The 21,621-nt window shown below is 32.4% G+C and overlaps 3 protein-coding genes across 3 annotated transcripts; all 3 read left to right on the forward strand.

The window, feature by feature from the left end:
- Positions 1 to 4,358: 4,358 nt before the first annotated feature.
- Positions 4,359 to 5,006, forward strand: LOC101220701 (pectinesterase inhibitor 7). Its single transcript, XM_031885377.1, has one exon. It carries the CDS (start codon positions 4,359 to 4,361, stop codon positions 5,004 to 5,006), a length of 648 nt encoding a protein of 215 aa, XP_031741237.1.
- Positions 5,007 to 8,203: 3,197 nt separating this feature from the next.
- On the forward strand, positions 8,204 to 11,753 carry LOC101220931 (elongation factor G-2, chloroplastic). Its single transcript, XM_004147564.3, has 4 exons — positions 8,204 to 8,541; positions 9,006 to 10,420; positions 10,543 to 11,055; positions 11,184 to 11,753. The coding sequence occupies exons 1-4, from the start codon at positions 8,304 to 8,306 to the stop codon at positions 11,349 to 11,351; spliced, it is 2,334 nt and encodes a 777-aa protein (XP_004147612.1). The 5' UTR covers positions 8,204 to 8,303; the 3' UTR covers positions 11,352 to 11,753.
- Positions 11,754 to 13,323: 1,570 nt separating this feature from the next.
- Positions 13,324 to 16,218, forward strand: LOC101221167 (legumain). The gene is made up of 9 exons (XM_004147565.3): positions 13,324 to 13,812; positions 13,879 to 14,043; positions 14,393 to 14,549; positions 14,632 to 14,717; positions 14,821 to 15,020; positions 15,097 to 15,145; positions 15,244 to 15,456; positions 15,552 to 15,758; positions 15,858 to 16,218. The coding sequence occupies exons 1-9, from the start codon at positions 13,600 to 13,602 to the stop codon at positions 16,038 to 16,040; spliced, it is 1,473 nt and encodes a 490-aa protein (XP_004147613.1). The 5' UTR covers positions 13,324 to 13,599; the 3' UTR covers positions 16,041 to 16,218.
- Positions 16,219 to 21,621: the final 5,403 nt, after the last annotated feature.

Below are 21,621 nucleotides of genomic sequence, written 5' to 3' on the forward strand. Positions count from 1 at the left end.
CCATTTTTATGGATTTTTTAAAAATATAAAAAGTATTTATTGTCCTTATGTATGAATATTGTGTTAATATTTTATTCTTTGAAGAGATATTTTCAATTTATAGAATCTATTAAATCTTCTATAGTCTACACTCGTTTTTTTACTGTACTTTTTAATGCTTAAATTTCTTTTCTATGCATTAAAGAAAAATTGCTTTTAAAATAAAAATAAGTTAGAATATTAGTAAAGAAATTAGAATAGAGAATATTGGGTCACATATTTTCATGTCACTATCAACTCTTTTTCAGGTCTTAATTTTTTCATTAAATTTTTTTAAGAGTTTTTGTTTTAATTGTAGTAATTTTGAAATATTCATAGAAGACATCTCAAAAAATCTGTAATGGATGTTCTTCTAAAATGAAAATTATCGATCAATTACCAAAAATGAATAGTGAGCTTCCATAATTTCTATGTGGATGGTCTAAGTTTTTTCTAATTACCACAAAGTATTTGAAAAAGGAAAAAAGAAAATTGTGAACAATTATGAAAAGCTTATTCAACCAATGTTTTTAATGCAACTCATCTCATTTAGCAAGAAAACAAGATGTCCTTCTCATTGTTTTTAAACGAAATATTGGAAGAGCTGAAACCAAAGCATCATCTAAAGAACTGATTTAATGTCATTCTAAGCAAAGTGATTATATGTTAATTTCTTTTTATTAAGGACAAAAAAAGAGATGAGTTTCCCTATAGAAAATGTCACAATTAGAAAAGTACTTTAAGCTTAATCTTAATCAGTATACTAAATAATCCTTGTTTTCTAAAATTAAATATTTTCTGGTAATTAGAAATAAAAAGTTACATAATAGATTAAATCGAAACAAAACACAAAACTTAATAATTAATAAAAAAAAAAGTCTAACATCTTGAAAATTATACACCAAACAAACGAGCAAACAAGTGTAGAAGAAAATAGAATCAAATGAATATGATTTGAGAAAGATAGGAGGAGAGGAGATGTCAAAGAGTGGGGATACAAATGTTGAAACTCCAAAGTGTGAGGCAAAGAGCAATAAATAGGGGTAGAGGAGAAGGGTGATGATGCAATTCATAGTGGAGTATCCATCTCAATGCTCAACTGCCTCCAACACCAATACAATTACATTACAATGCAACTCACTCTCAGAAAACCACCTCTACTAAAAGATCTTTTACATATATATATATTGGAAAAGATTTATTAATATTGGGATCTGATAATTTGACAGTGTGGCCTTTACAAAAGGCCACATGGCTCTTGTTGGAACCCACAACTTTTATGGACCTATTTCTTGTCCACTCTAACACTGTCCCATGTGTCTCCCTTTCTTTTCATTTCTATATATATAAATATTGTATTAATGTTTGCAATGCCACTCACCATTTCCATACACTGTCAAGTCGACTACTGTAACAGCCCCCAAGCCCACTCTCAATTATTTTCTATATTAATGTTTCTTGCTCCCCATTTTGTCCTTATTCCTTGTGAGTGTGTACCCAAATCAGTTTTAAACCTATTGCTCTGTATCGTATCCTTAAAACTTAGTAGTGTCTCAAGTAGATTTGATTATGTATTATGGATCCAACTTAGAATAATACAAATTAAATGAAAACATATACAGCATCATCATCGTAACCTATCTGCTGATGAATAGAAATAACGTAATATCAAATAATAATAATCAAAGAGATTGTGAGAGATACATAAACTAATCACACATTTTGATACAATATTACGTATATATCTCAAGAAGGAGTGTTGGATGTCATGTGAGAATAAATATCATAATACAATTTTATAATTGTTTGAGGAATAGTATAGTGTCACTCTCCATAGACCACAGAGGAGAGCAGATGGATTCCAGATTTGTTTAAATATTATATTTTGGAATAAAAGAAAAGATTGAGATAAAAGTGGAATATTATTTATTTAAGAGATGTTCCTTTGCTTCTTTTGGAAATGTGTAATAAACAGTTTAAAAATCAAATATCTGTGGAGAAATAAATGGTTGATATTGAAAGGAATATTAACATAAAATGGGGAAACAAAAATATAAAAAGCTTTATTTTACTATTTTCCTCTTTAAAACTTGAAGGAGATTTTTATGCCAATAAGATCTTCTCAGTATTTATTATTTATATTCATTTTTTTAAAAAAAAAATCATTCCATAAATATTTCAGTTCATTAATTTATATTATTTAAAAATAATCCTTTTTTGACCTTTTTAAAATTTATACTTTGATCCTTGCAATTTTAAATTTCACTCTTAGGTGTACATGAAATGATAGCTCAATCAACATATTATTTATATTATCATTTCTTAGAATAGGAGATTCGATTATTTCACCTCACACACACATCAATCTTATACCTTTAAAAAATATTGAAATAACAATAACCATAATAATTTTTTAAGTATTTTGAAATCACTTACGACAAACGAGCATTGAACATATCTCAATTACAATGCCCTAAGATGGAAGAAAATAAATAATTTAACATAGAAAAAATGACTTATTCAAAGATAATTTTGGTTTAGATGTTGACATTAAATCCTTAAATTTGACATTCAATAGTGGGTTTTATTGTTAAGTTAAAAATAAATGTAGGACTCAAATAAATTGGCTAACTACCTTAATTGTTATCATAATGAGAAAATTCCAATGAACTCAAATGATAATAAATAAACCCAATCTACTATTTGATAGTGCAAGTCTATAAGAATTATATATGCAATGTATTGTTGCCATAATTTATTTAAAGCTTATATAGGCCAAAATTCTACAAAATTGACTATGCAACTAACTTAGGATGTACTTGCAAGTTTACATCCAATATATTTAATATATAGTTTGGTTTTCTTTTCTTTTTTTTATTTTTAATTCATTTATGGGAAGAAATAATTGTTCAAACCATTATTTCGATTAAATTATCTAATTAGCAAAATCAATCATATGATATATATTTTGATTTTTGGTATATCTGATGATCTTGAGTTTTCTCCTTAGTGATTTTAGTTTACTATATATCCTTTGTTATTAACTCAATTTGTATTTAGATTATATGTTTTTAATTAAAGGAATATAAGCTTTAAAAGTTTTAATTAATCTTCACTTAAACGTGTTATTAAAATAAAAAGAAGTATATAAAAATGTTGATAATGTTTTGCTAGTAATTAATCAATGATGAAAATTCTAAAACATTAAATACTACTACTACTCTCAATTATATTAATCGAATTGCCTAAAAATGTTATTAAAAAAATCATTTTCTTTTTAAAATTTCATATTAGTTTGATTGTTGAGAATTATAATAGTAACTTTTTTTCCTTAAAAAATTAACCATTTTGTCTATATATTTTTAATACAGTTTTGTTTAGGTTTTAATGTACGCTTTTATCATGGTTTTTATGTTTCAGTTTTATTTAGTTGTTAAGTTTGACAACGTTACAATTTAGTTGTTAAGTTAAAAGGTTACAGTTTAGTTTTAGTTTTGCATTCAGTTTAATTAAGTTCAAATAATTTTTATTTTTATTTTTGAATTTCCACAAATACTCACTTCCTTCATGTAAAGACGAAGTGAATATTACTTGCAAAGCATTAGGGCCAGAATTTGGAATCCAAGTTCGACATCTAGTAGCTTCGACACTTCTACCTACATATATCAATTTTGCTTGTCTGTAAATTTTTTTAAAGAGAAAAAGTTGTCCTTACAAGCATGCTTTGTCTTTTCTCAAGGTCCCACATACATTATAGAAAAATTCATATTGCTTCAAGCTAAATAAGAGCTCTTATGATTTGAGTCACCAAAAGAAATGTGTAATGTGGGTAGTAATTTTCAATTACTTTAAACCTTTATGTAACTATTGAGAGGTGATATCGACTATTTGTAAACTCAAAATGTGATAAGAAGGGAGGGAGTTAGTTAAGGGTTTTAGTTTTTAGATACAATACAGTTAATTATGTGGAGGTTATAAAAAGAAGTTTAAAGGAAGAAAGAGAAGAGCATATGATGAAATGTATAGTAGTAGAAATGTATAGAGCTTAATTTAAACCATTTTTACATTGAAGGGATCTGACAAGGATCTGGGTCCATTTACTTGATCATCTTCAATTATTAATTACACTCTCCTCCTAATTTTTTGTTTTTGTTTTTGAAATCAAAACTAACCATCATCGTACCAATAATTACACTCTCCTTCTTCTTCCCTAAATATTCATTTCACAGATTCCCCTGTTTTGTGGGATCCCACTATCCTTTTATTACCAAATTCCCCCCCATAAATTTGTTTCCCCCCTTCTTCTCCAGATCTTCACATCCAGATCCAAATCAACAACAATGGAGAATCCCCTCCCCACACTCCTCCCCCTCCTCCTCCTCCTCCTCATAATCTCCGATCAAACTCAAATCCTCTCCGTCGCCGCCTCAACACTCCCCCGCAAGTCCTCTGCCGGAATCAGAACTAATACAGAGTATGTCAGAACCTCCTGCAGTACTACTTCATACCCTCGTCTCTGCTACAATTCACTCTCGGTTTACGCCGGGAAGATCAAGACCAACCCCAAGACGCTGGCTCTCGCCGCCCTCCACGTTAACCTCGCCGCCGCCCGATCCTCAGCTGCATCAATGAGAAGGCTGGCGAAAACCCGCGGCCTGCGGCGGAGAGACGCATCGGCGATCTCTGATTGTGTGGAGGAGGTTGGAGATTCGGTTTTTGAGCTACAGAGAGCGATTCGGGAACTGGGACGGCCTCGAGGGTATGATTTTATGGGGTTGATCAGTGACATTGAGACGTGGGTTAGCTCTGCTCTGACGGACGAAGAGACGTGTATGGAAGGATTTGGGGGACGGCGTGTTAATGGAGTTAGTGTTAAGGCCAAAGTTCGAAGACACATTGTTAGAGTTGCGCATTTGACGAGTAATTCACTTGCTCTTATCAATAGCTATGCTTCGTCGGCCGCGGTGGAAGAAGGCGTCTTGCCCTAGGCATTTTTCTTTCTTTTTCTGTTTGGTTCTTGGGAAAAGTGAAAGGAAATTTGGAATGTTATGAGATTGGAAATGTAATTATTATTATGTAACTCTAGTGTTACGGTTTATGAAATTATTATTACTTAATTATGCTTCAATCTCTCCCTCTTCTCCAAATTTCTAGTTAGTAACCATACTACTAACCCATTTATCTTAACCAAACGCGATTTTGAGATTTCCTACCTTTCTAACATCAACATTCTCAATTCTTGTTATACTTAACTAACAAATGTGGTTAAATTAGAGATAATTTAACTAATTAAGACATTATATTCTAAATTAAGAAATTATTTTCTTAAAAAATTAAACAAAAAAACAAGTTGAATCAATTTGAACGAAGCTTTAATGCAACTCAACAGTTGACCCATTAGTAGTGTTCCATCCTTGAAAACAAATCTAAGTTAAAAGTGGATATTGACTCATATCTAATTTTAATTCAATTCATAAGTTAATTTAACAATCAGAGCGGTTTGGCCCACTAGCATCCTAAATCGATGTTAAAAAATTTAACTTCAACGCTATAGTTTACATATTTACTGAGTAATTTTAATTTTTCTTTTATATTTTCTCTACTTTTCAGATTTATCGAGTAATTTAATCTTTCGTTCTTTCTTTGATTTTCACATCTTATTTTACAATTCTACACTAAAAAGATACAAGCTTTCTAACTATAAATTTATCAATTGTATTAAGTAGGTCAAATAAGTGTTAGCTTTCTTCATTAAAATATATATTTAATTTCGTAGATATAGTTTTTTTTGGTGAAGTTAGTTTAAGTCGTGGGTGTGTGTAATCTTATCTTAAAAATATGGCAAAAGATTGATTGGAAATCTAACTAAAACAAGATGAGATGATGATGTGTGTTGAGATGTGAAGTAGTAATGTTTACTTAGGAATAATTAGTTATAGAAGAATGTTAGTAATTAAGTAATGTTTTAAAAGTAAGAATTGTGATGAAAGAAAAAGAAAAGAAAAGTAAAGTAAAGGGACCACAGGGTGTAGCACTCCACATTCACATTAATGAGGGAATGCAATTACAATAAAGAATGAGAATTGAGAAGTGCTAGTGGCCAACACCAACAGCTGAATTTTGACATTATTAGCCATGATGGGCCCAAGTACGGGCTCTCCTCTCCTAATTACCTCTTAATGGGCTGGGTCTACTTGGTGCGATCCAGCCCACTCCTCCCCTTCCATAAAGAAAACCAATCAATTATGCAACCGGGGGAATAAAACAGTGCTACATAACATCTCTCTTTATATATACTCTAACCAATTCAATTATTTATAACTTATATTACATCGTTCTAATATCCCTATCCTAACCCAAACCCATCAAAACTCATTTCATACATGGGAGTATTAATAACCATCACCATACCAAAAATTTATTCCTTCTAAATAAAATTCTATAAATGATAATCACTATCCGAAGTACTTTTTAAACTTTTTTTTTTTATATAATTTTGTTGATTGATTGATTAATTATATCAACCAAAAAGTGATGAAGCAAATTTGTGACAAGTATCGTATAATACTTTATAGATAATAAAGTATATGCACATTGTATCTATTATTTATTTTTGAAAATAATCATATTCCATGAAATTGAGTGTACAACCAACTATAAGAATTTGTGAAAGCTTTTAAGCCTTCTCTGATTTTACATATTTTTTTATCATAAAGGAAGAGTTATGTTGCTTAAACTATAAAAATCACATCCTTAACTTTAGAGCTCCTTGTAGGAAGACTAATACTCATAAGGTGCTCAAGTGTGTTAATAAATATCTTCCTTCCTCTTCTGCTGGTGCGAATATGTTTCCCGTTTGATTTGATGATATTTGAGAGTTGTGCAAGTTAGGAAAGATGATCCACCATACTTCTTGAAATTGTGAAAAAAATATTGGTGACTTTGAGTGGGTTGTTCATGGCTCTAAATGATCTTTTATTTGTATCGGGTACAAGTCATTTGACTTAGGGTGACTCATTAAAGCTTTGGAAGGTGAGAGTATTAAAGTTGGTTTATCTTCTCTTCTTCAATTTAGAGATTTGAAGTTGTCTCAACCCTTCATTGTTGAATCTAATTTGATAAATGTCGTTCACCTTCTAATCAAGTTTTCAACTGACATTTCATATATGAAGAATGTGATTGAGGTTGTGTTAGATGTCACAAGTTGAATGCATGTTATTTATTTTGTTAAGTATAATCACTATTGTAATTTTGTTGCTTACTCTTTGGTATGAGCAGTTCTTCATGAACAACGCCTATTTATAATTCAGAAACTCATGACACCTACGCAAATTTAACTTTTCAAGTTGTCTCCCTTGCTCTTAATAAGGACTTGGTTGGTTGATAAGAACCTTTTAAATATTTAAATATGTATGTATGTGTATGTGTGTATGTATCTAAGAAAAGAATAACAAGTTTAGGATTATTGCATCTTTATCCTTTTAGGATCACATTTTCGTGTCTATCTAACAAAATTTTAATAGTTTATTGGGTTGAGTGGCTCAAGAGAGATACGTCTCGTGTTAAATTGTTCTAACTCATCTTGAGACAAAGGACGTTCAGGTGGGCTCCAATCCATTCATCATTCTCTTGTTAGTCTCAGTGTGTTGCATTAGGCTTCAGTCACAATTTTTGGATCCTTCAAACCTCTTGCTAAAGCTTTTTAACACAAATTTATCCATTGGTCCAAAATTACACACACACATACATATAAATGATGCGTGGATAGTGTGATTTTCATAATTTTGAGAGGTTAGGAATGTTTGATTTTGGTATTATAATTCAAGAGGTTGAGTGTAATTGTATTCCCAATCAGAACTCCCAAATGATTTGAGCTTCAAGTTGTGAGGGAAAGTGAAAATTATGATTTGGAAAACCACATCTATAATTCGTGGTGTGGAATTGGAAGCCTATGTGGCACATTCCAAGCCTACTCTTTGCCAACTCAAAATCTCACTTTGACACTTCTCCCCATCTTTACAATCCATTTTTACAATTTTGCCATCAACAATATTATACCAATGAATTATGAAAATTACAAGTTAGGGTAATTGGGTTATTATTGTGATTATAGAGGGTAATTCCGGAAAAGGAAAACAATTTTGCAAAATGAAGAAAATGGAATGGAGATGTTATCTATTGCCTTCGTATCCGAAGAAAACTTAGCCGTTCCCTTTCAGAAACTCAAACTCTCCCTTTTCCCTTTTCCCTTTCCCTTCAATAGAGCTAAGGAAGGGAAGACGATAATGGCGGCAGAGTCGGTTAGAGCAGCTTCTTCTGTTTGCAATTTCAATGGCTCTCAGAGAAGGCCTGCAGCTCCCACCCCTCTCTCTCGAACTCAATTTCTCCTTCGTTCTTCTCGACCTTCCCGCTCCCATTTCTTTGGTACCAACCTTCGTTTGACTTCATCACCTTCTTCCAACCTATGTATTTCACGTCAACAGAGCAGACCCAATCTATCTGTCTTTGCCATGGCCGCCGAAGGTATCTATTCTTTCTTCTTCTTCTATCGCCAATTTTCATTTTTTAAGATGAAGTCTCGAGTATTTCTGTGCCGGTGTTCAATGTGCGTTATTTTTTAATACCCTTTTGAATTTGATGCCTTAAATTGTAAAACCCCTACAGAATTGGATGTGTTCTGAAGTATTAGGAGTTAGGACTGTGTGATGCCTCTTATCTATTGGTTTCAATTCTAGCTTTTGATCATTTCCTGCAGGAGGGAGTTTCGTAATGATCCTTGTTTCTTCGATAACATTTATGAAATTTTGTTTACTTATGAGATTTTCTTATAAAATATATGTGGTCTTTGCCACAGGCTTACTGAAGTTTTTTGTGCAAGTAATGATTTTTTTTCAGTTTAATGCTTTTCTTAGACAACAGCCTACCTTTTCACTAATGCAAGTTATATTAACGAAGAAGATGTGCTTGTTTTCATCTTTTGTTTGCAGATGGGAAGCGTTCGGTCCCTCTTGAAGACTACAGGAATATCGGAATCATGGCTCACATTGATGCCGGTAAGACGACTACAACCGAACGTATTCTATACTACACAGGAAGAAACTACAAGATAGGGGAAGTGCACGAGGGAGCAGCAACAATGGATTGGATGGAGCAAGAAAAAGAAAGAGGAATTACGATTACTTCTGCTGCAACTACCACATTTTGGAACAAACACCGTATAAATATTATTGATACTCCAGGTCATGTCGATTTTACTCTTGAGGTGGAGCGGGCACTTAGAGTACTTGATGGAGCGATATGCCTATTTGACAGTGTTGCTGGAGTTGAACCACAATCTGAAACTGTTTGGAGGCAGGCTGATAAGTATGGAGTGCCGAGGATTTGTTTCATCAACAAAATGGATCGGCTCGGAGCCAACTTTTTCCGAACAAGAGATATGATTGTGACAAACTTGGGAGCCAAGCCGCTTGTTCTTCAATTGCCAATTGGCTCTGAAGATAACTTTAAGGGTGTTGTTGATCTTGTGAGGATGAAAGCAATAGTTTGGTCAGGAGAAGAGTTGGGTGCAAAGTTTCAGTATGAAGATATTCCAGAAGACCTTGTGGATCTTGCTCAAGACTATCGGTCACAGATGATTGAGACTGTTGTTGAGTTGGATGATGAAGCCATGGAGAACTATTTGGAAGGGATCGAACCTGATGAGGCTACAATTAAGAAGCTTATTCGGAAGGGAGCAATATCTGCTTGTTTTGTTCCAGTACTGTGTGGCTCAGCTTTCAAAAACAAAGGGGTCCAACCATTACTTGATGCTGTTGTAGACTATTTACCTTCACCAATTGACTTGCCGCCCATGAAGGGAACTGACCCCGAGAACCCAGAACTGATAGTTGAGAGGGTTGCCAGTGATGATGAACCATTTTCTGGACTAGCTTTCAAGATCATGAGTGATCCTTTTGTCGGATCACTAACATTTGTGAGAGTGTACGCTGGTAAACTTTCTGCAGGATCCTATGTAATGAATTCGAACAAAGGAAAAAAAGAGAGAATTGGAAGACTTTTAGAAATGCATGCAAACAGCAGAGAGGATGTAAAGGTAGCCCTTGCCGGGGATATTGTTGCTCTAGCTGGTCTTAAAGATACCATTACTGGCGAAACCTTGTGTGATCCAGATCATCCTATTGTACTTGAGCGGATGGACTTCCCTGATCCTGTGATTAAGGTTGCAATTGAGCCCAAAACTAAAGCTGATGTTGATAAGATGGCAACCGGTTTAATCAAGCTGGCTCAAGAAGACCCATCGTTCCATTTCTCACGTGATGAAGAGATAAATCAGACCGTGATTGAAGGCATGGGAGAGTTGCATCTTGAAATCATTGTTGACAGGCTCAAGAGGGAATTCAAGGTTTGTATATGTTGCTTGACATTTTACTCCGAATTTTGAAACTTTTTATTGCTTGAACTTCCATTTTTGTAAAAGCTAAGCTAACAGTAGAATTGGATGATTTGATTGCTTGGTTTAAACAGGTTGAAGCTAATGTGGGTGCGCCGCAAGTTAACTACCGAGAAAGTATTTCAAAAATTTCAGAAGTAAAGTATGTGCACAAGAAACAATCAGGTGGTCAAGGACAGTTTGCTGATATTACAGTGCGGTTCGAACCCATGGAGGCAGGCAGTGGATACGAGTTCAAAAGTGAAATCAAGGGTGGAGCAGTGCCAAAAGAATACATTCCGGGGGTGGTCAAGGGATTGGAAGAGTGTATGAGCAATGGCGTTCTTGCTGGTTTTCCAGTGGTTGATGTTCGTGCCGTGCTAGTCGATGGTACTTACCATGATGTAGATTCAAGTGTCTTGGCCTTTCAACTTGCAGCTAGGGGAGCTTTCAGAGAAGGGATGAGGAAAGCAGGTCCTAGAATGCTCGAACCAATCATGAAAGTTGAAGTTGTCACACCTGAAGAACATCTGGGAGACGTAATTGGAGATCTCAACTCCAGGAGAGGCCAGATCAACAGCTTTGGTGACAAGCCTGGTGGCCTCAAGGTATGCCACTATCCTAAATGCATTCACACCATGAAAACTTCACTGACACACAATCATATTCATTAATGAACAACTATTATACGTTCAATAGAGCATATGATCAACAACAAAGCTTCCATTGAATGCAGGTCGTGGATGCGCTGGTTCCCCTAGCCGAGATGTTTCAATACGTCAGTACACTAAGGGGGATGACAAAAGGAAGAGCTTCATACACAATGCAATTAGCCAAGTTTGATGTTGTTCCTCAGCACATCCAGAACGAGCTTGCTGCCAAAGAGCAAGAAGTTGCTGCTTGATTTTGGTTGAAACAACCTGCGATTCTTTGTCTGCTGGAAAGAGAGATCCGTTTTCTATTATTATTTTATGCCATGTTGTTCAAGGATTGGTGTTCGTGGAAGATTTGAAGAGCGACCTCTCTTACTTACTTAGACCATCCTACCAAGGTGTAAATGTAATTATTCAAATGCTTGGCTGTCGGATCTGTTCAATTCGATCCAGATGCAAACAATTTTGAATGTATAATTTCTTCACCAGGAAGTCAGAATATCTATTTAAATCCTTCTACAAAATTTTACTATTGATCAATGTTTCAACTATATGAAATGGGAATTTTCCATGGGTGTCATGGCAAATTCAAAGTGAATAATTTGTAGTCGTGCCTTCAATTGCAGATATGGTAAAAATTCTCAAATTTGAAATTTTGCTCTTTATGTATTTCAATTTTGCTATTTAGCAGTTGAGTTATCACTCATTTTAACTTTTGTACTTAGCTACACTTCTTATCCCTTTTGTAATAGTAAATACCAGTAGTAATATACATAAATATCAACTTTTTAATCTTAGTATGTATTTTCAAATTCTCACTTGACAAAGTTTTGATCATCTTACTAGTTTTGCCATGAAGAAGCTAAGCCCATATATATGTTTTCTACAGATACTGTAATGCGTAGTTATACCAAATATCTGTCACTACATTTCAAGTATTTTAGCAATATATCATTTATCAACTGAGTTCTTAAAAAATATGGATAATATATAAATAAGAGTGTACTATATATCAAGCAAAATTTTAAGTATTGAATCCTATATCAAACATCAAAAGCTAACACTTTCAATTGTATTTCACACATCTCTTATTATATTTCAAGTACATGTGTAGCATACGGAGTAATATTAACATTATATATATTGTATTCCATACATCAATTATTACATTTCAAGCATTGCAAAAGAGGACTTTTTGAACATTCCAAATTAGTAATTGGTTGGGTGCATGTTAACTACTACAAGTTTTTCTATTTAATAAATTTTTTAAAAAGGAAATTCATAGAAGCCCATCGGAAGAATGATATTAACAAAAGAGAAGTAGTGTAGTCGAAATTGAGAACTAATGATTTGCTCCATTTTGTTAACTTAGCTGTCACTTTATATTTAGAGTTTGATTGCGTTTGTATTTCTAAATCCACTTAACTAAATTATTAGTTTACAATAACAATCTTATTAAAACTATTGAAGAATAGTTTTGGAAGTATTATTATTGCGTAAATTTGAATGTGGTTGCTATCAACTCCATTTTAGTGCTAATCAACATATTTGAGCTTTCTTTACAAAACTGCCTTCTAAATTTAGTTTTCTTATATGTAAACAAAAAGACATGATTTGATTTAGCTTATAAGTATGCATCAAGTTTGTGGCTAAATTCATTTGTCTCGACTTAATTTTCATTTTGGTCTTGTGAATGTAAAAGTTATAAGCTAGCTAGTTTCTACAATGAATTTTACTTCAAGTGCAGTCATTTTAAAAGTTTCAATTAGTTTGTGTATTTTGGTTAAACCTAGTAAATCCCTCCAAAAATTTCATTCTTTTTCTCTATTTACTTTAACATGACTATCTTATACAACTAATCAAATGGAAATATATGTACTAATTTTCAAGTAAACACGTCTAGTATCGTAAGATTTCTCGTATGTTTAAGTCAGTAATCAACAAAAGATCAAGCATATAATAAATAGTTTATGAATTATGACAACTTAATCAAAGCATATGGATGATTGTTTAGAAAGAGAATTTAAAGCATAGAAGACAGAGTTGGTGTGGTTTCTTTTTTGAAGAATGTAAATATGTACACGTAAATTAAAGACTTGGAAATGCCAAATCTAAAATTAGAATAAAGTACGTTAGAAAGTTAAAGTTGAAAGGAAGCAACTTTACTTAAAGAGTTCATACGAATGAATGGTGACAACACGATAGATTCCGAGGAAAATGAAAAAAAAAGAGGTTTGAGAAATTTGAATGAAAGAGAAAGGTCTGCTGAAAATCACTCTCTTCAACACCACCACGAACAAAACAAACAACAATTCCGTCACTCAAATGACAAACCCACCTGTTAAACCCATGAACAATCAGGACCCACCATTTCCAATTTCCATTCTTCTTCGTGTCTTTCTCTAATTTTGCATGCCTCTGCTCTCACCGCCCACGATTTCCATTCTCTTTTAATCCACACCCATTTCTCGTTTCACGCAATTTCAGCTTTCTTTCTCCATGGCTTCCCCATCTACCTCCAATCTTGTCCTGTTTCTCCTTCTGTTTCTTGCTTACGGCTGCGCCGACGCCTCGCCGTGGGACCGGTGGGAGAGGACTATCCGAATGCCGACTGAGAAGGAGGAAATGGGTGGTGCTGGTGATCGAAAAGTGGGTACCAGATGGGCAGTTCTTATAGCTGGTTCTTCTGGGTTTGGGAATTACAGGCATCAGGTATTTAAAATTTGAAAGTTATTTGTGTAAACTAGATTGATAAATGATTGATTTTGGTGGGAATAGGCGGATATCTGCCATGCTTATCAACTGTTGAAGAAAGGAGGATTGAAGGATGAGAATATTGTGGTGTTTATGTACGATGACATAGCCACAAATGTGCTGAATCCAAGGCCTGGAATCATCATCAATCATCCACAAGGAGAGGATGTTTATGCCGGCGTTCCCAAGGTACACGTTAGATGATATGATATTAAATTTGTCGATTATGCTGCTTTTGGGTCCATTGGTGATTGGTGATTTAAGAGGGTATCAGGTAGATGAACTGCAATGTTGTTTCATACGCCTATTAAGTTAACCTTAATCCAGATTGAATAAGTGTGTGGAATTCAGAGAAATGAACTGATTAGCTAAAGAAATTGTTAGATAAAGAAGCACAAACAACAAAAGCAGATGATGGTAAAACTTGTTGAGACTTCTCTGTTTAGATATTATGTTGGATAAACCACTAACCCAAAAGCTTAAATGGAGTAGATAATGATGAATTTAACGTTTTGTTCATATTGTTTATACTGTATAGGATTACACTGGGGAGCATGTGACTGCCCAGAATCTGTATGCTGTGCTTCTGGGAAATAGAACTGCTGTTGATGGAGGGAGTGGAAAAGTTGTGGACAGCAAACCAAATGACAGGATTTTTGTTTACTATTCTGATCATGGAGGCCCTGGAGTACTTGGTTCGTTTTCAACAATAACACTAATTGAACTGATTTCGTTTGAATTTTGTTGAACTAAGCTTGTACATTTACTCTTTTCCAGGCATGCCCAACTTGCCTTTTGTCTATGCCATGGATTTCATTGAAGTTTTAAAGAAGAAACATGCTGCTAAAGGGTACAAAGAGATGGTAAAGGGAGAGAAAGAGAGGAAGAGATCAAATTTCTAAGCACAGTGAAAGTTTTGTAACGTTAGATTGTGTAAACATTTTTGTAATATTGCATTTTTTGCAGGTGATCTATGTAGAAGCATGTGAGAGTGGGAGTATCTTCGAGGGCATACTGCCAAAGGATCTGAATATTTATGTAACTACAGCCTCAAATGCTCAAGAGAGTAGCTTTGGAACTTACTGTCCTGGTATGGAACCGGCACCACCACCAGAGTACATGACATGCTTAGGAGACTTGTATAGTGTGGCCTGGATGGAAGATAGGTAAAAAAAAAAAAAAATCTTAATTACCAATCAACAAATCATTCAACTTTTAACATTTGCTCATCTTTTTTCCCAGTGAAACTCACAATCTGAAGAGAGAAACAATAGACCAACAATACCGAACTGTAATGGCTCTTTCTCTGCCACTCAATCACCATTTTATCCTCACAAAAATCACCACCCAAAAATTCAGTTAATCATTCTTCCACCATTTGTGGTGCAGGTGAAGGAAAGGACGTCAAATCCTAATAATTTGAATACAGGATCTCATGTAATGGAATATGGAAACTCAAGCATTAAAGCAGAGAGGCTGTACTTGTATCAAGGATTTGACCCGGCTTCAGTAAACTTGCCTCCTTATAATGGCCGGTACGAAATGAAGAGTATGGACGCAATTAACCAAAGAGATGCAGACATCTTCTTCCTATGGCAAATGGTAACAATTTTAGCTTCAAATACAATCCCTAAACAGTAAAAAAAACATGGGTTTTCCCCCCCAATTAAACTATGGCTGTTTTGATCTGTTCTCAGTACAGGAAATTTGAAGATGGAACAAACGAGAGAGCCCAAGTCCTCGAGGAAATTAGAGAGACGGTGACACATAGAACTCACTTGGATGGAAGCATCAGAATGATTGGGTTTCTTCTGTTTGGACCAGAGAAAGGTTCCAATATTCTTGATGATGTGAGAGCTTCCGGTTTGCCTCTTGTGGATGATTGGGAATGTCTTAAATCAATGGTACAACTCATAAATCTTAGGCCCTCATAAAAAGGCAACTCATTTGAATTTTTCTAGACCGAATGTTTTATCAAACGGAGGTTCGTCTTTTGTTTGCAGGTGAGAGTGTTGGAGAGTTATTGTGGTTCATTGACCCAATATGGTATGAAACACATGCGGGCAATTGCAAACATATGCAACAGAGGAGTTTCAAAAGCTTCAATGAGGGAAGCATCAATGGTGGCTTGCAATGGAGGGAGTTATGGGCTGTGGCATCCTTCAAATCGAGGTTACAGTGCTTGAATAAGGACACAAAACCATAATCTTCGTGTACAAAAATGTTGAAACATTTTCATATTTTATATACTAATAAAGCCATATTCTGTACCCTTATGTTTACTAATCAGAAATTTACACTACTCTTACAAGTTTTGTGCAATATTGATAGCTATTCTTTAATATATTTTTAACCATTTTCTTATTCAGATTTTTTCAATAGATTTAGTTAAAAAAAAAGAGGAAAATTATGATAAATTTACTTCAAGTGTTCTTTTTTTTTTTTTTTCTTTCTGATTTCTTCAGTTTCTTAATTATTATATGATAACCTTCTTTCAGTATCAAAACATTAATTATAAGCTACTTCTATACTTGTACACTTTTGTTAGTGATGAGATTTATTCCAGACAAAAGAGTCTGGATATTTCTTTTAGCAATTATAGAAACAAAATTTTAAAATACAAATTTAAATTAATAAATATTTTATTATTTTTAGATGAGTTAATATGTCTATTATTTACAAATATTAAATTTAGATTAGTATACTTGTATGTTTTGTAAATTTTTAAAGATATAATGGAAATATGAAACGTAAGAATATGAAGATGACAAAATTTCTGTTATTGACATGTGGAGGGAAGTTAAATTAAATACTATAACCTTTCATTTTATAATTCATTATTATGGAAAAAGACATCATAGATTTGTGATGCAGTACTACAAACAAATCTAGTGGATAGAAGTTTATGTTGGAAATTATGATGTTGGCATCGTCCTTGGATCTCAATTCAATCCATTGCTATTATTATTATTTATATCTTTTCAAGGAAAAAGGAAGGAATTAAAAATTGTTATTTTAATGTCCATATTAAAAATGAAATTATGTATCCAATATATGTCATGATATTATGGTTGAAACTAATCTATTGTGCCCTGATTTGGGCGGGCCAAAATTGGTATTAAAAAAATGAGTATAGTTGCATAATCGGTATTGTGTCTATATAAACCTCACATATTAACATATTAAGTAAACACATCATCGTAAAAAATTGCAAAGTAATCTATCAATTGAATAAACCTATCATATAGATCAAATTGATATTGTAAAAGTTAGGTTATTAGGCACTTGAAATTAAGTTATAAAAAATAATTGATCTTTTAAAAGTTACGTTGTTATTAGGCACTTGAAATTAAGTTATAGAAAATAAAGCCAAAAGTGATTTTAGCTTAATAGAAATTGCTCTATGTTGAGATCAAATAGGCAATTGTAATAAAAAAAGTCATTAAAAAAATGAAGCTTTGAAACTATATCAATAATAACTTTTAGTCGTATTCTGAATTTGTGGTTGAGAAACAACCACATAGATGAAAAAGAAAAACGACACAATAGAGATGGTCGTATTTACAAAAGAAAATCATGAAAAAGAATAAGAAAATGGGAGGAGAAAAATTCACAATGATCAAATTGAAAAAAATAAAAAACAATTAATTCAAAGTATTGATAACAATTTAAAACATGATATATGGAAACGTATAGATAAATGGATACTCAATATGTAGATAAAATGAGTTGAGACGTTTTACCTCACCTATAATGTTTGAACAAATAGGGAAATAAGTAGTGTAGGGGGAATGATGCTGTTGGAAGGGATAGAATTAATTGCAAATGCAAGGATGTGGAATATGAACCTATATGATATGAAATAACTTATAATTGAAGAAGAAAAAGAAAGAAACACAAATGATTGAGAAGTGAAGAGGCCCCAAAAATCTTAGCTAAAAGAAAATTCAAATCCAAATCTACATTGGTTTCACACTTTGGTGGAAATATATATATATATAAAGGAATGAGTTGAAGATGTGAATGCAAATTTTAATAGGGCACTTAGCCAAAGTATTTGATGACCCTTATCTCTTATGGAACCCACACCCACAAGATGTTTCCCTATTTTTAATGTCACTTTTTCCTCTTCTTCGTTCACATATTGCAATTTGTAATCTTTCCTTCACCATCTTCAAATATATCATTGCCATGTATGGCCATTTTTTCCTTTTTCATTCAATGTATACTTTATATCATTTTGTCTTTGAATTTAAATGACGAAATAATAATATGACCCTTCTTTCATCATCTTTAAAATTTGAATAATGGAATAAAATGACATGACATTTGAAATATTTAGTAGATTTCTTTTCCACAGAAATTGTATAATTACATTCAATGGGTCAATTTCAGTTTTAGCCCTCAATTCTTTTAACAATGAAACTAATTAATGTTATGTGACGTTCATGCAAGCATAAGATTCAAAATTCATTGATTTCTAAAGATCGAGTTAATCTTTATTTGGACCCTTGAAAAAGGGTCACTCGTACAAAAAATTCTTTATGTAATTAGGATGATGTCATGGTAGTTTGGACTTGGAGCGCCTGAGGTTACATGACAACAAAACGAACATGCCATTGATTTATTTTTCAATTGATATACATGTACTTCACCAATTTGAAACCAACTCTAAAATTTTTCTTTTGGGACACACATTTCTCCACATCCACTCATAATTTTCTTTGGATTTGAACCTGTATATGGACTTTTTTTATTCTTGTTTTAACGTGTACTAAAGTAGAAGTATCTTCTAACTTTGCTATGATTTATGGCATAGCATTATGTTTCATTTGGAGGTTATTTAAAAGCTTTAACACCACCTATGGTAACTAGTTTAAAAAAAAAAAAAAAAACTAATCAAGAAAGCTTCTCGAATTTTGGCACCTATGTGCTGATCCTTTCAAGTTTAATCAAGAAAGCTTTTCAAATTTTTTTAATTCATGTGCATTCAATTGCATGCCTAAGAATATTGATCAAGTAGGATTGATCATTCGATCGTGTGGTGTGTTAGAATCTTGGGATAAGAAAAATCCAATTTTGATAGAGCGTTCTAATCTGAATATAAAAAACTTGTTTCTTGATGGCTTTGTATCTAATTTAATACTTAGAATTCAAATCAAATTGATTAGAGAGTTTTTTTTTGTAATGTTTGAGATAATCAAGGGTTCTTTCTTAATTCTTGAGTCTCTTGTAATAATAATAAGAAGAATTCTCATGCCTAAAGCAAGCATAGTTCCAAATTATTAAGATTTTTCATATCATTTATTCAAAAAGAAAAAATATATATAAGACTTAGTAGTTGGTTATAATTGGATTTGAAATGACACATGTCGTTTTTTCTTCTTTCAATTGTTTGAGATTGAGATATATACGGGCATATCGTATGTCAATTAAAATGAAATCATCCATATTGAAATTGTATAAACAAAATTTAATAACAAATAAAATTGATTACTTGTGGAGAGTAAAGATTTGAGAAAATAGACTTTGAGAGAAAAAAGTGGCTAGACCTTGAATTAATTAGTGATGCTAAAATATGTTACATTCCATATGCATGTAGGAAATGTTATATTATTGTACAATTTATTAAAATATATATATATATGGAGACATATAATTCCAACAATGTAATCATAGATAAGTTGATTTTCTGTGTGCGTATTTATTATTCCAACCTCCAAGACTCGAAGTTAAGGAAAAAAACTATGGTCTTAATTAGATTATTGTTAATGAGTGTGTGTATAGACTACATATATACTAATAATTAGTCTCCAAACCAATAACCCAACAAACAGAAAAATAATGGCTATTCATTGGTCCATCTGATTTGGTGCCCCAATATTGTCGTTGACTATTGAAGTCAATGGTAATATACATAAAGCCAATTAAGCATTCTTATTTTATTTGTACCAAACAAAAAGAGCAAATGAACCCAACTAAAGTATTGTCTTTGCCTTCTAGATCTCTTAACTTTGATTATTTTTTTGAAAATATGTCTCATCTTTTCTCCCCTTTTAACTTTAACTATATGAAAGCATTTTAGGTTGAAACTAGATTGGTGGATATTAGTTTTTGTCACTCTCAAGTTTAATGCCTTTCATGGCTAATTTGACTCTTATCCTAACTTTAAAAAGATTCAGTAACTTTAATTTGTCAAGGTTTGAATAAGCTTAAAACGGTATCCACTAATATTAAATTTAAGTACTTTTTTTTAGTAAGATCGTGGAAATGGAAGAACAAACTTCCTACATCTAAGAAGGAGGGTTAGGTCCATGTATTAATATATTATACATTGAGTTGAATTCATTTTGAACTATTAAGATTTGAGTTAATTGAAAATTAATTAATGATAAAAGAAAGAATGAAATGATTTGTTTTCATGGTCGGTAAAATATTCATATATATTGAATTAATGATTGATTACATGAAAGAAAAAAAAAAAAAAAACTCTCAGGCATAGTTTGAAAATTTTAATTAGAGATCTATAATTTCATAACTATGTCGGTCATACTTTGACTTGAACGAAACTTATTCTATTATTATCTAATGAAGTGGAGATTATAAGAGTGCTAAAAGAGTGTCCATCTATTAAAAATACCCGAGTGCATATATTGATCCATTCGTATCTTTTTTAAAAAATAAAACTATTCAATGACAACTAAAAAGGTCAAAATTAGCCATCTTTAAACATATATAGATATCTCTCTACCTCATCTTGGCTTTTCAAATCCCAACTCAATTGCTAGCAAAAGTTTAGCATAATCGGTATCAATGAATGTTGAAACTCATATATCGTTCTTCGAATCTCTCCGCCCTAAATTTGTAGAGAAACTTTTTTAACCCTTGTTACCTATTCCTCCTCATGCATTACTCTAAGCAGAAATATATGAAATACAATATTACATAACTTTCTTTTCTCCATATGTTAAGTCACATATATGTATTCAGTAAAATCATTTCTTTCTTCTTCTTCTGCTTCTAATTTCTTAGAAAATGGGTTGGTTGAGATATACTTTATTTTGCCTATTCTATTTTAGGGTTTAATTTAAAAATAAATAAATAAAATTGAAAAGTTCATAGGGTTGGCCTTGGCCCCCTCTTTTCCACTTAAACCCTTAGATGATATCATGAGCTACCTGTATAAACATAGAGTTCAATATTCATTTCAAGATACTGGAGAACAAAAGTTAGTCGTAAATTAATTAATGGAACATATATTCTTTCAAGAAAAAGCTTTTAGCACTTCATAACTGTAAGTGTAGTATAATAAGAAAACGAGTTATTGATTATATCATTTCTTTTCCTAATAACTAAAGATATAATAGCAACAATGATTAGATTTGAAGCTTCAAATTTGAGAGACTAAAATCTGACTTTGCAAGCTTTTAATTAAGAGCGATATTAAGGAATCACTTATACAAATTCATTGTATATGTTTTAGGTTAATTTAATTTTGAAATTTAAAAGAGAAAAGAAGGCAGAAAAAAAGGGGGAGGTTTCATGTGTGATTGAAATGAAGCCATGGATGACATTATTATTATTATGGTTTTGGGACCAAATTTTAGAAAATGAAAATGCAGGTAAATGGTCGTGTTCTTTGATATAATTATATATACATATATAAACGTATAAACAATAAACTATAGATTATAAAGTAGAGGTATATAGGGTAGGTCTTTTTTCTCTAGCGTATATGCTACGTGTGTCTTCATGTTTGCCATATCT

Source organism: Cucumis sativus, chromosome 5, assembly GCF_000004075.3.
Source record: "Cucumis sativus cultivar 9930 chromosome 5, Cucumber_9930_V3, whole genome shotgun sequence".
Classification (NCBI taxonomy): domain Eukaryota; kingdom Viridiplantae; phylum Streptophyta; class Magnoliopsida; order Cucurbitales; family Cucurbitaceae; genus Cucumis; species Cucumis sativus.

Bases quoted from the DNA above. Each gene is read 5' to 3' on its own strand.
- LOC101220701 (XM_031885377.1), top strand. From the start codon at position 4,359: ATGGAGAATCCCCTCCCCACACTCCTCCCCCTCCTCCTCCTCCTCCTC.
- LOC101220931 (XM_004147564.3), top strand. From the start codon at position 8,304: ATGGCGGCAGAGTCGGTTAGAGCAGCTTCTTCTGTTTGCAATTTCAAT. The intron at 10,421-10,542 runs GTTTGTATATGT...TGGTTTAAACAG, and splicing joins GGCTCAAGAGGGAATTCAAG to GTTGAAGCTAATGTGGGTGC. The intron at 11,056-11,183 runs GTATGCCACTAT...CATTGAATGCAG, and splicing joins ACAAGCCTGGTGGCCTCAAG to GTCGTGGATGCGCTGGTTCC.
- LOC101221167 (XM_004147565.3), top strand. From the start codon at position 13,600: ATGGCTTCCCCATCTACCTCCAATCTTGTCCTGTTTCTCCTTCTGTTT. The intron at 14,550-14,631 runs GTTCGTTTTCAA...ACTCTTTTCCAG, and splicing joins TGGAGGCCCTGGAGTACTTG to GCATGCCCAACTTGCCTTTT. The intron at 15,146-15,243 runs GTAATGGCTCTT...TTTGTGGTGCAG, and splicing joins TAGACCAACAATACCGAACT to GTGAAGGAAAGGACGTCAAA.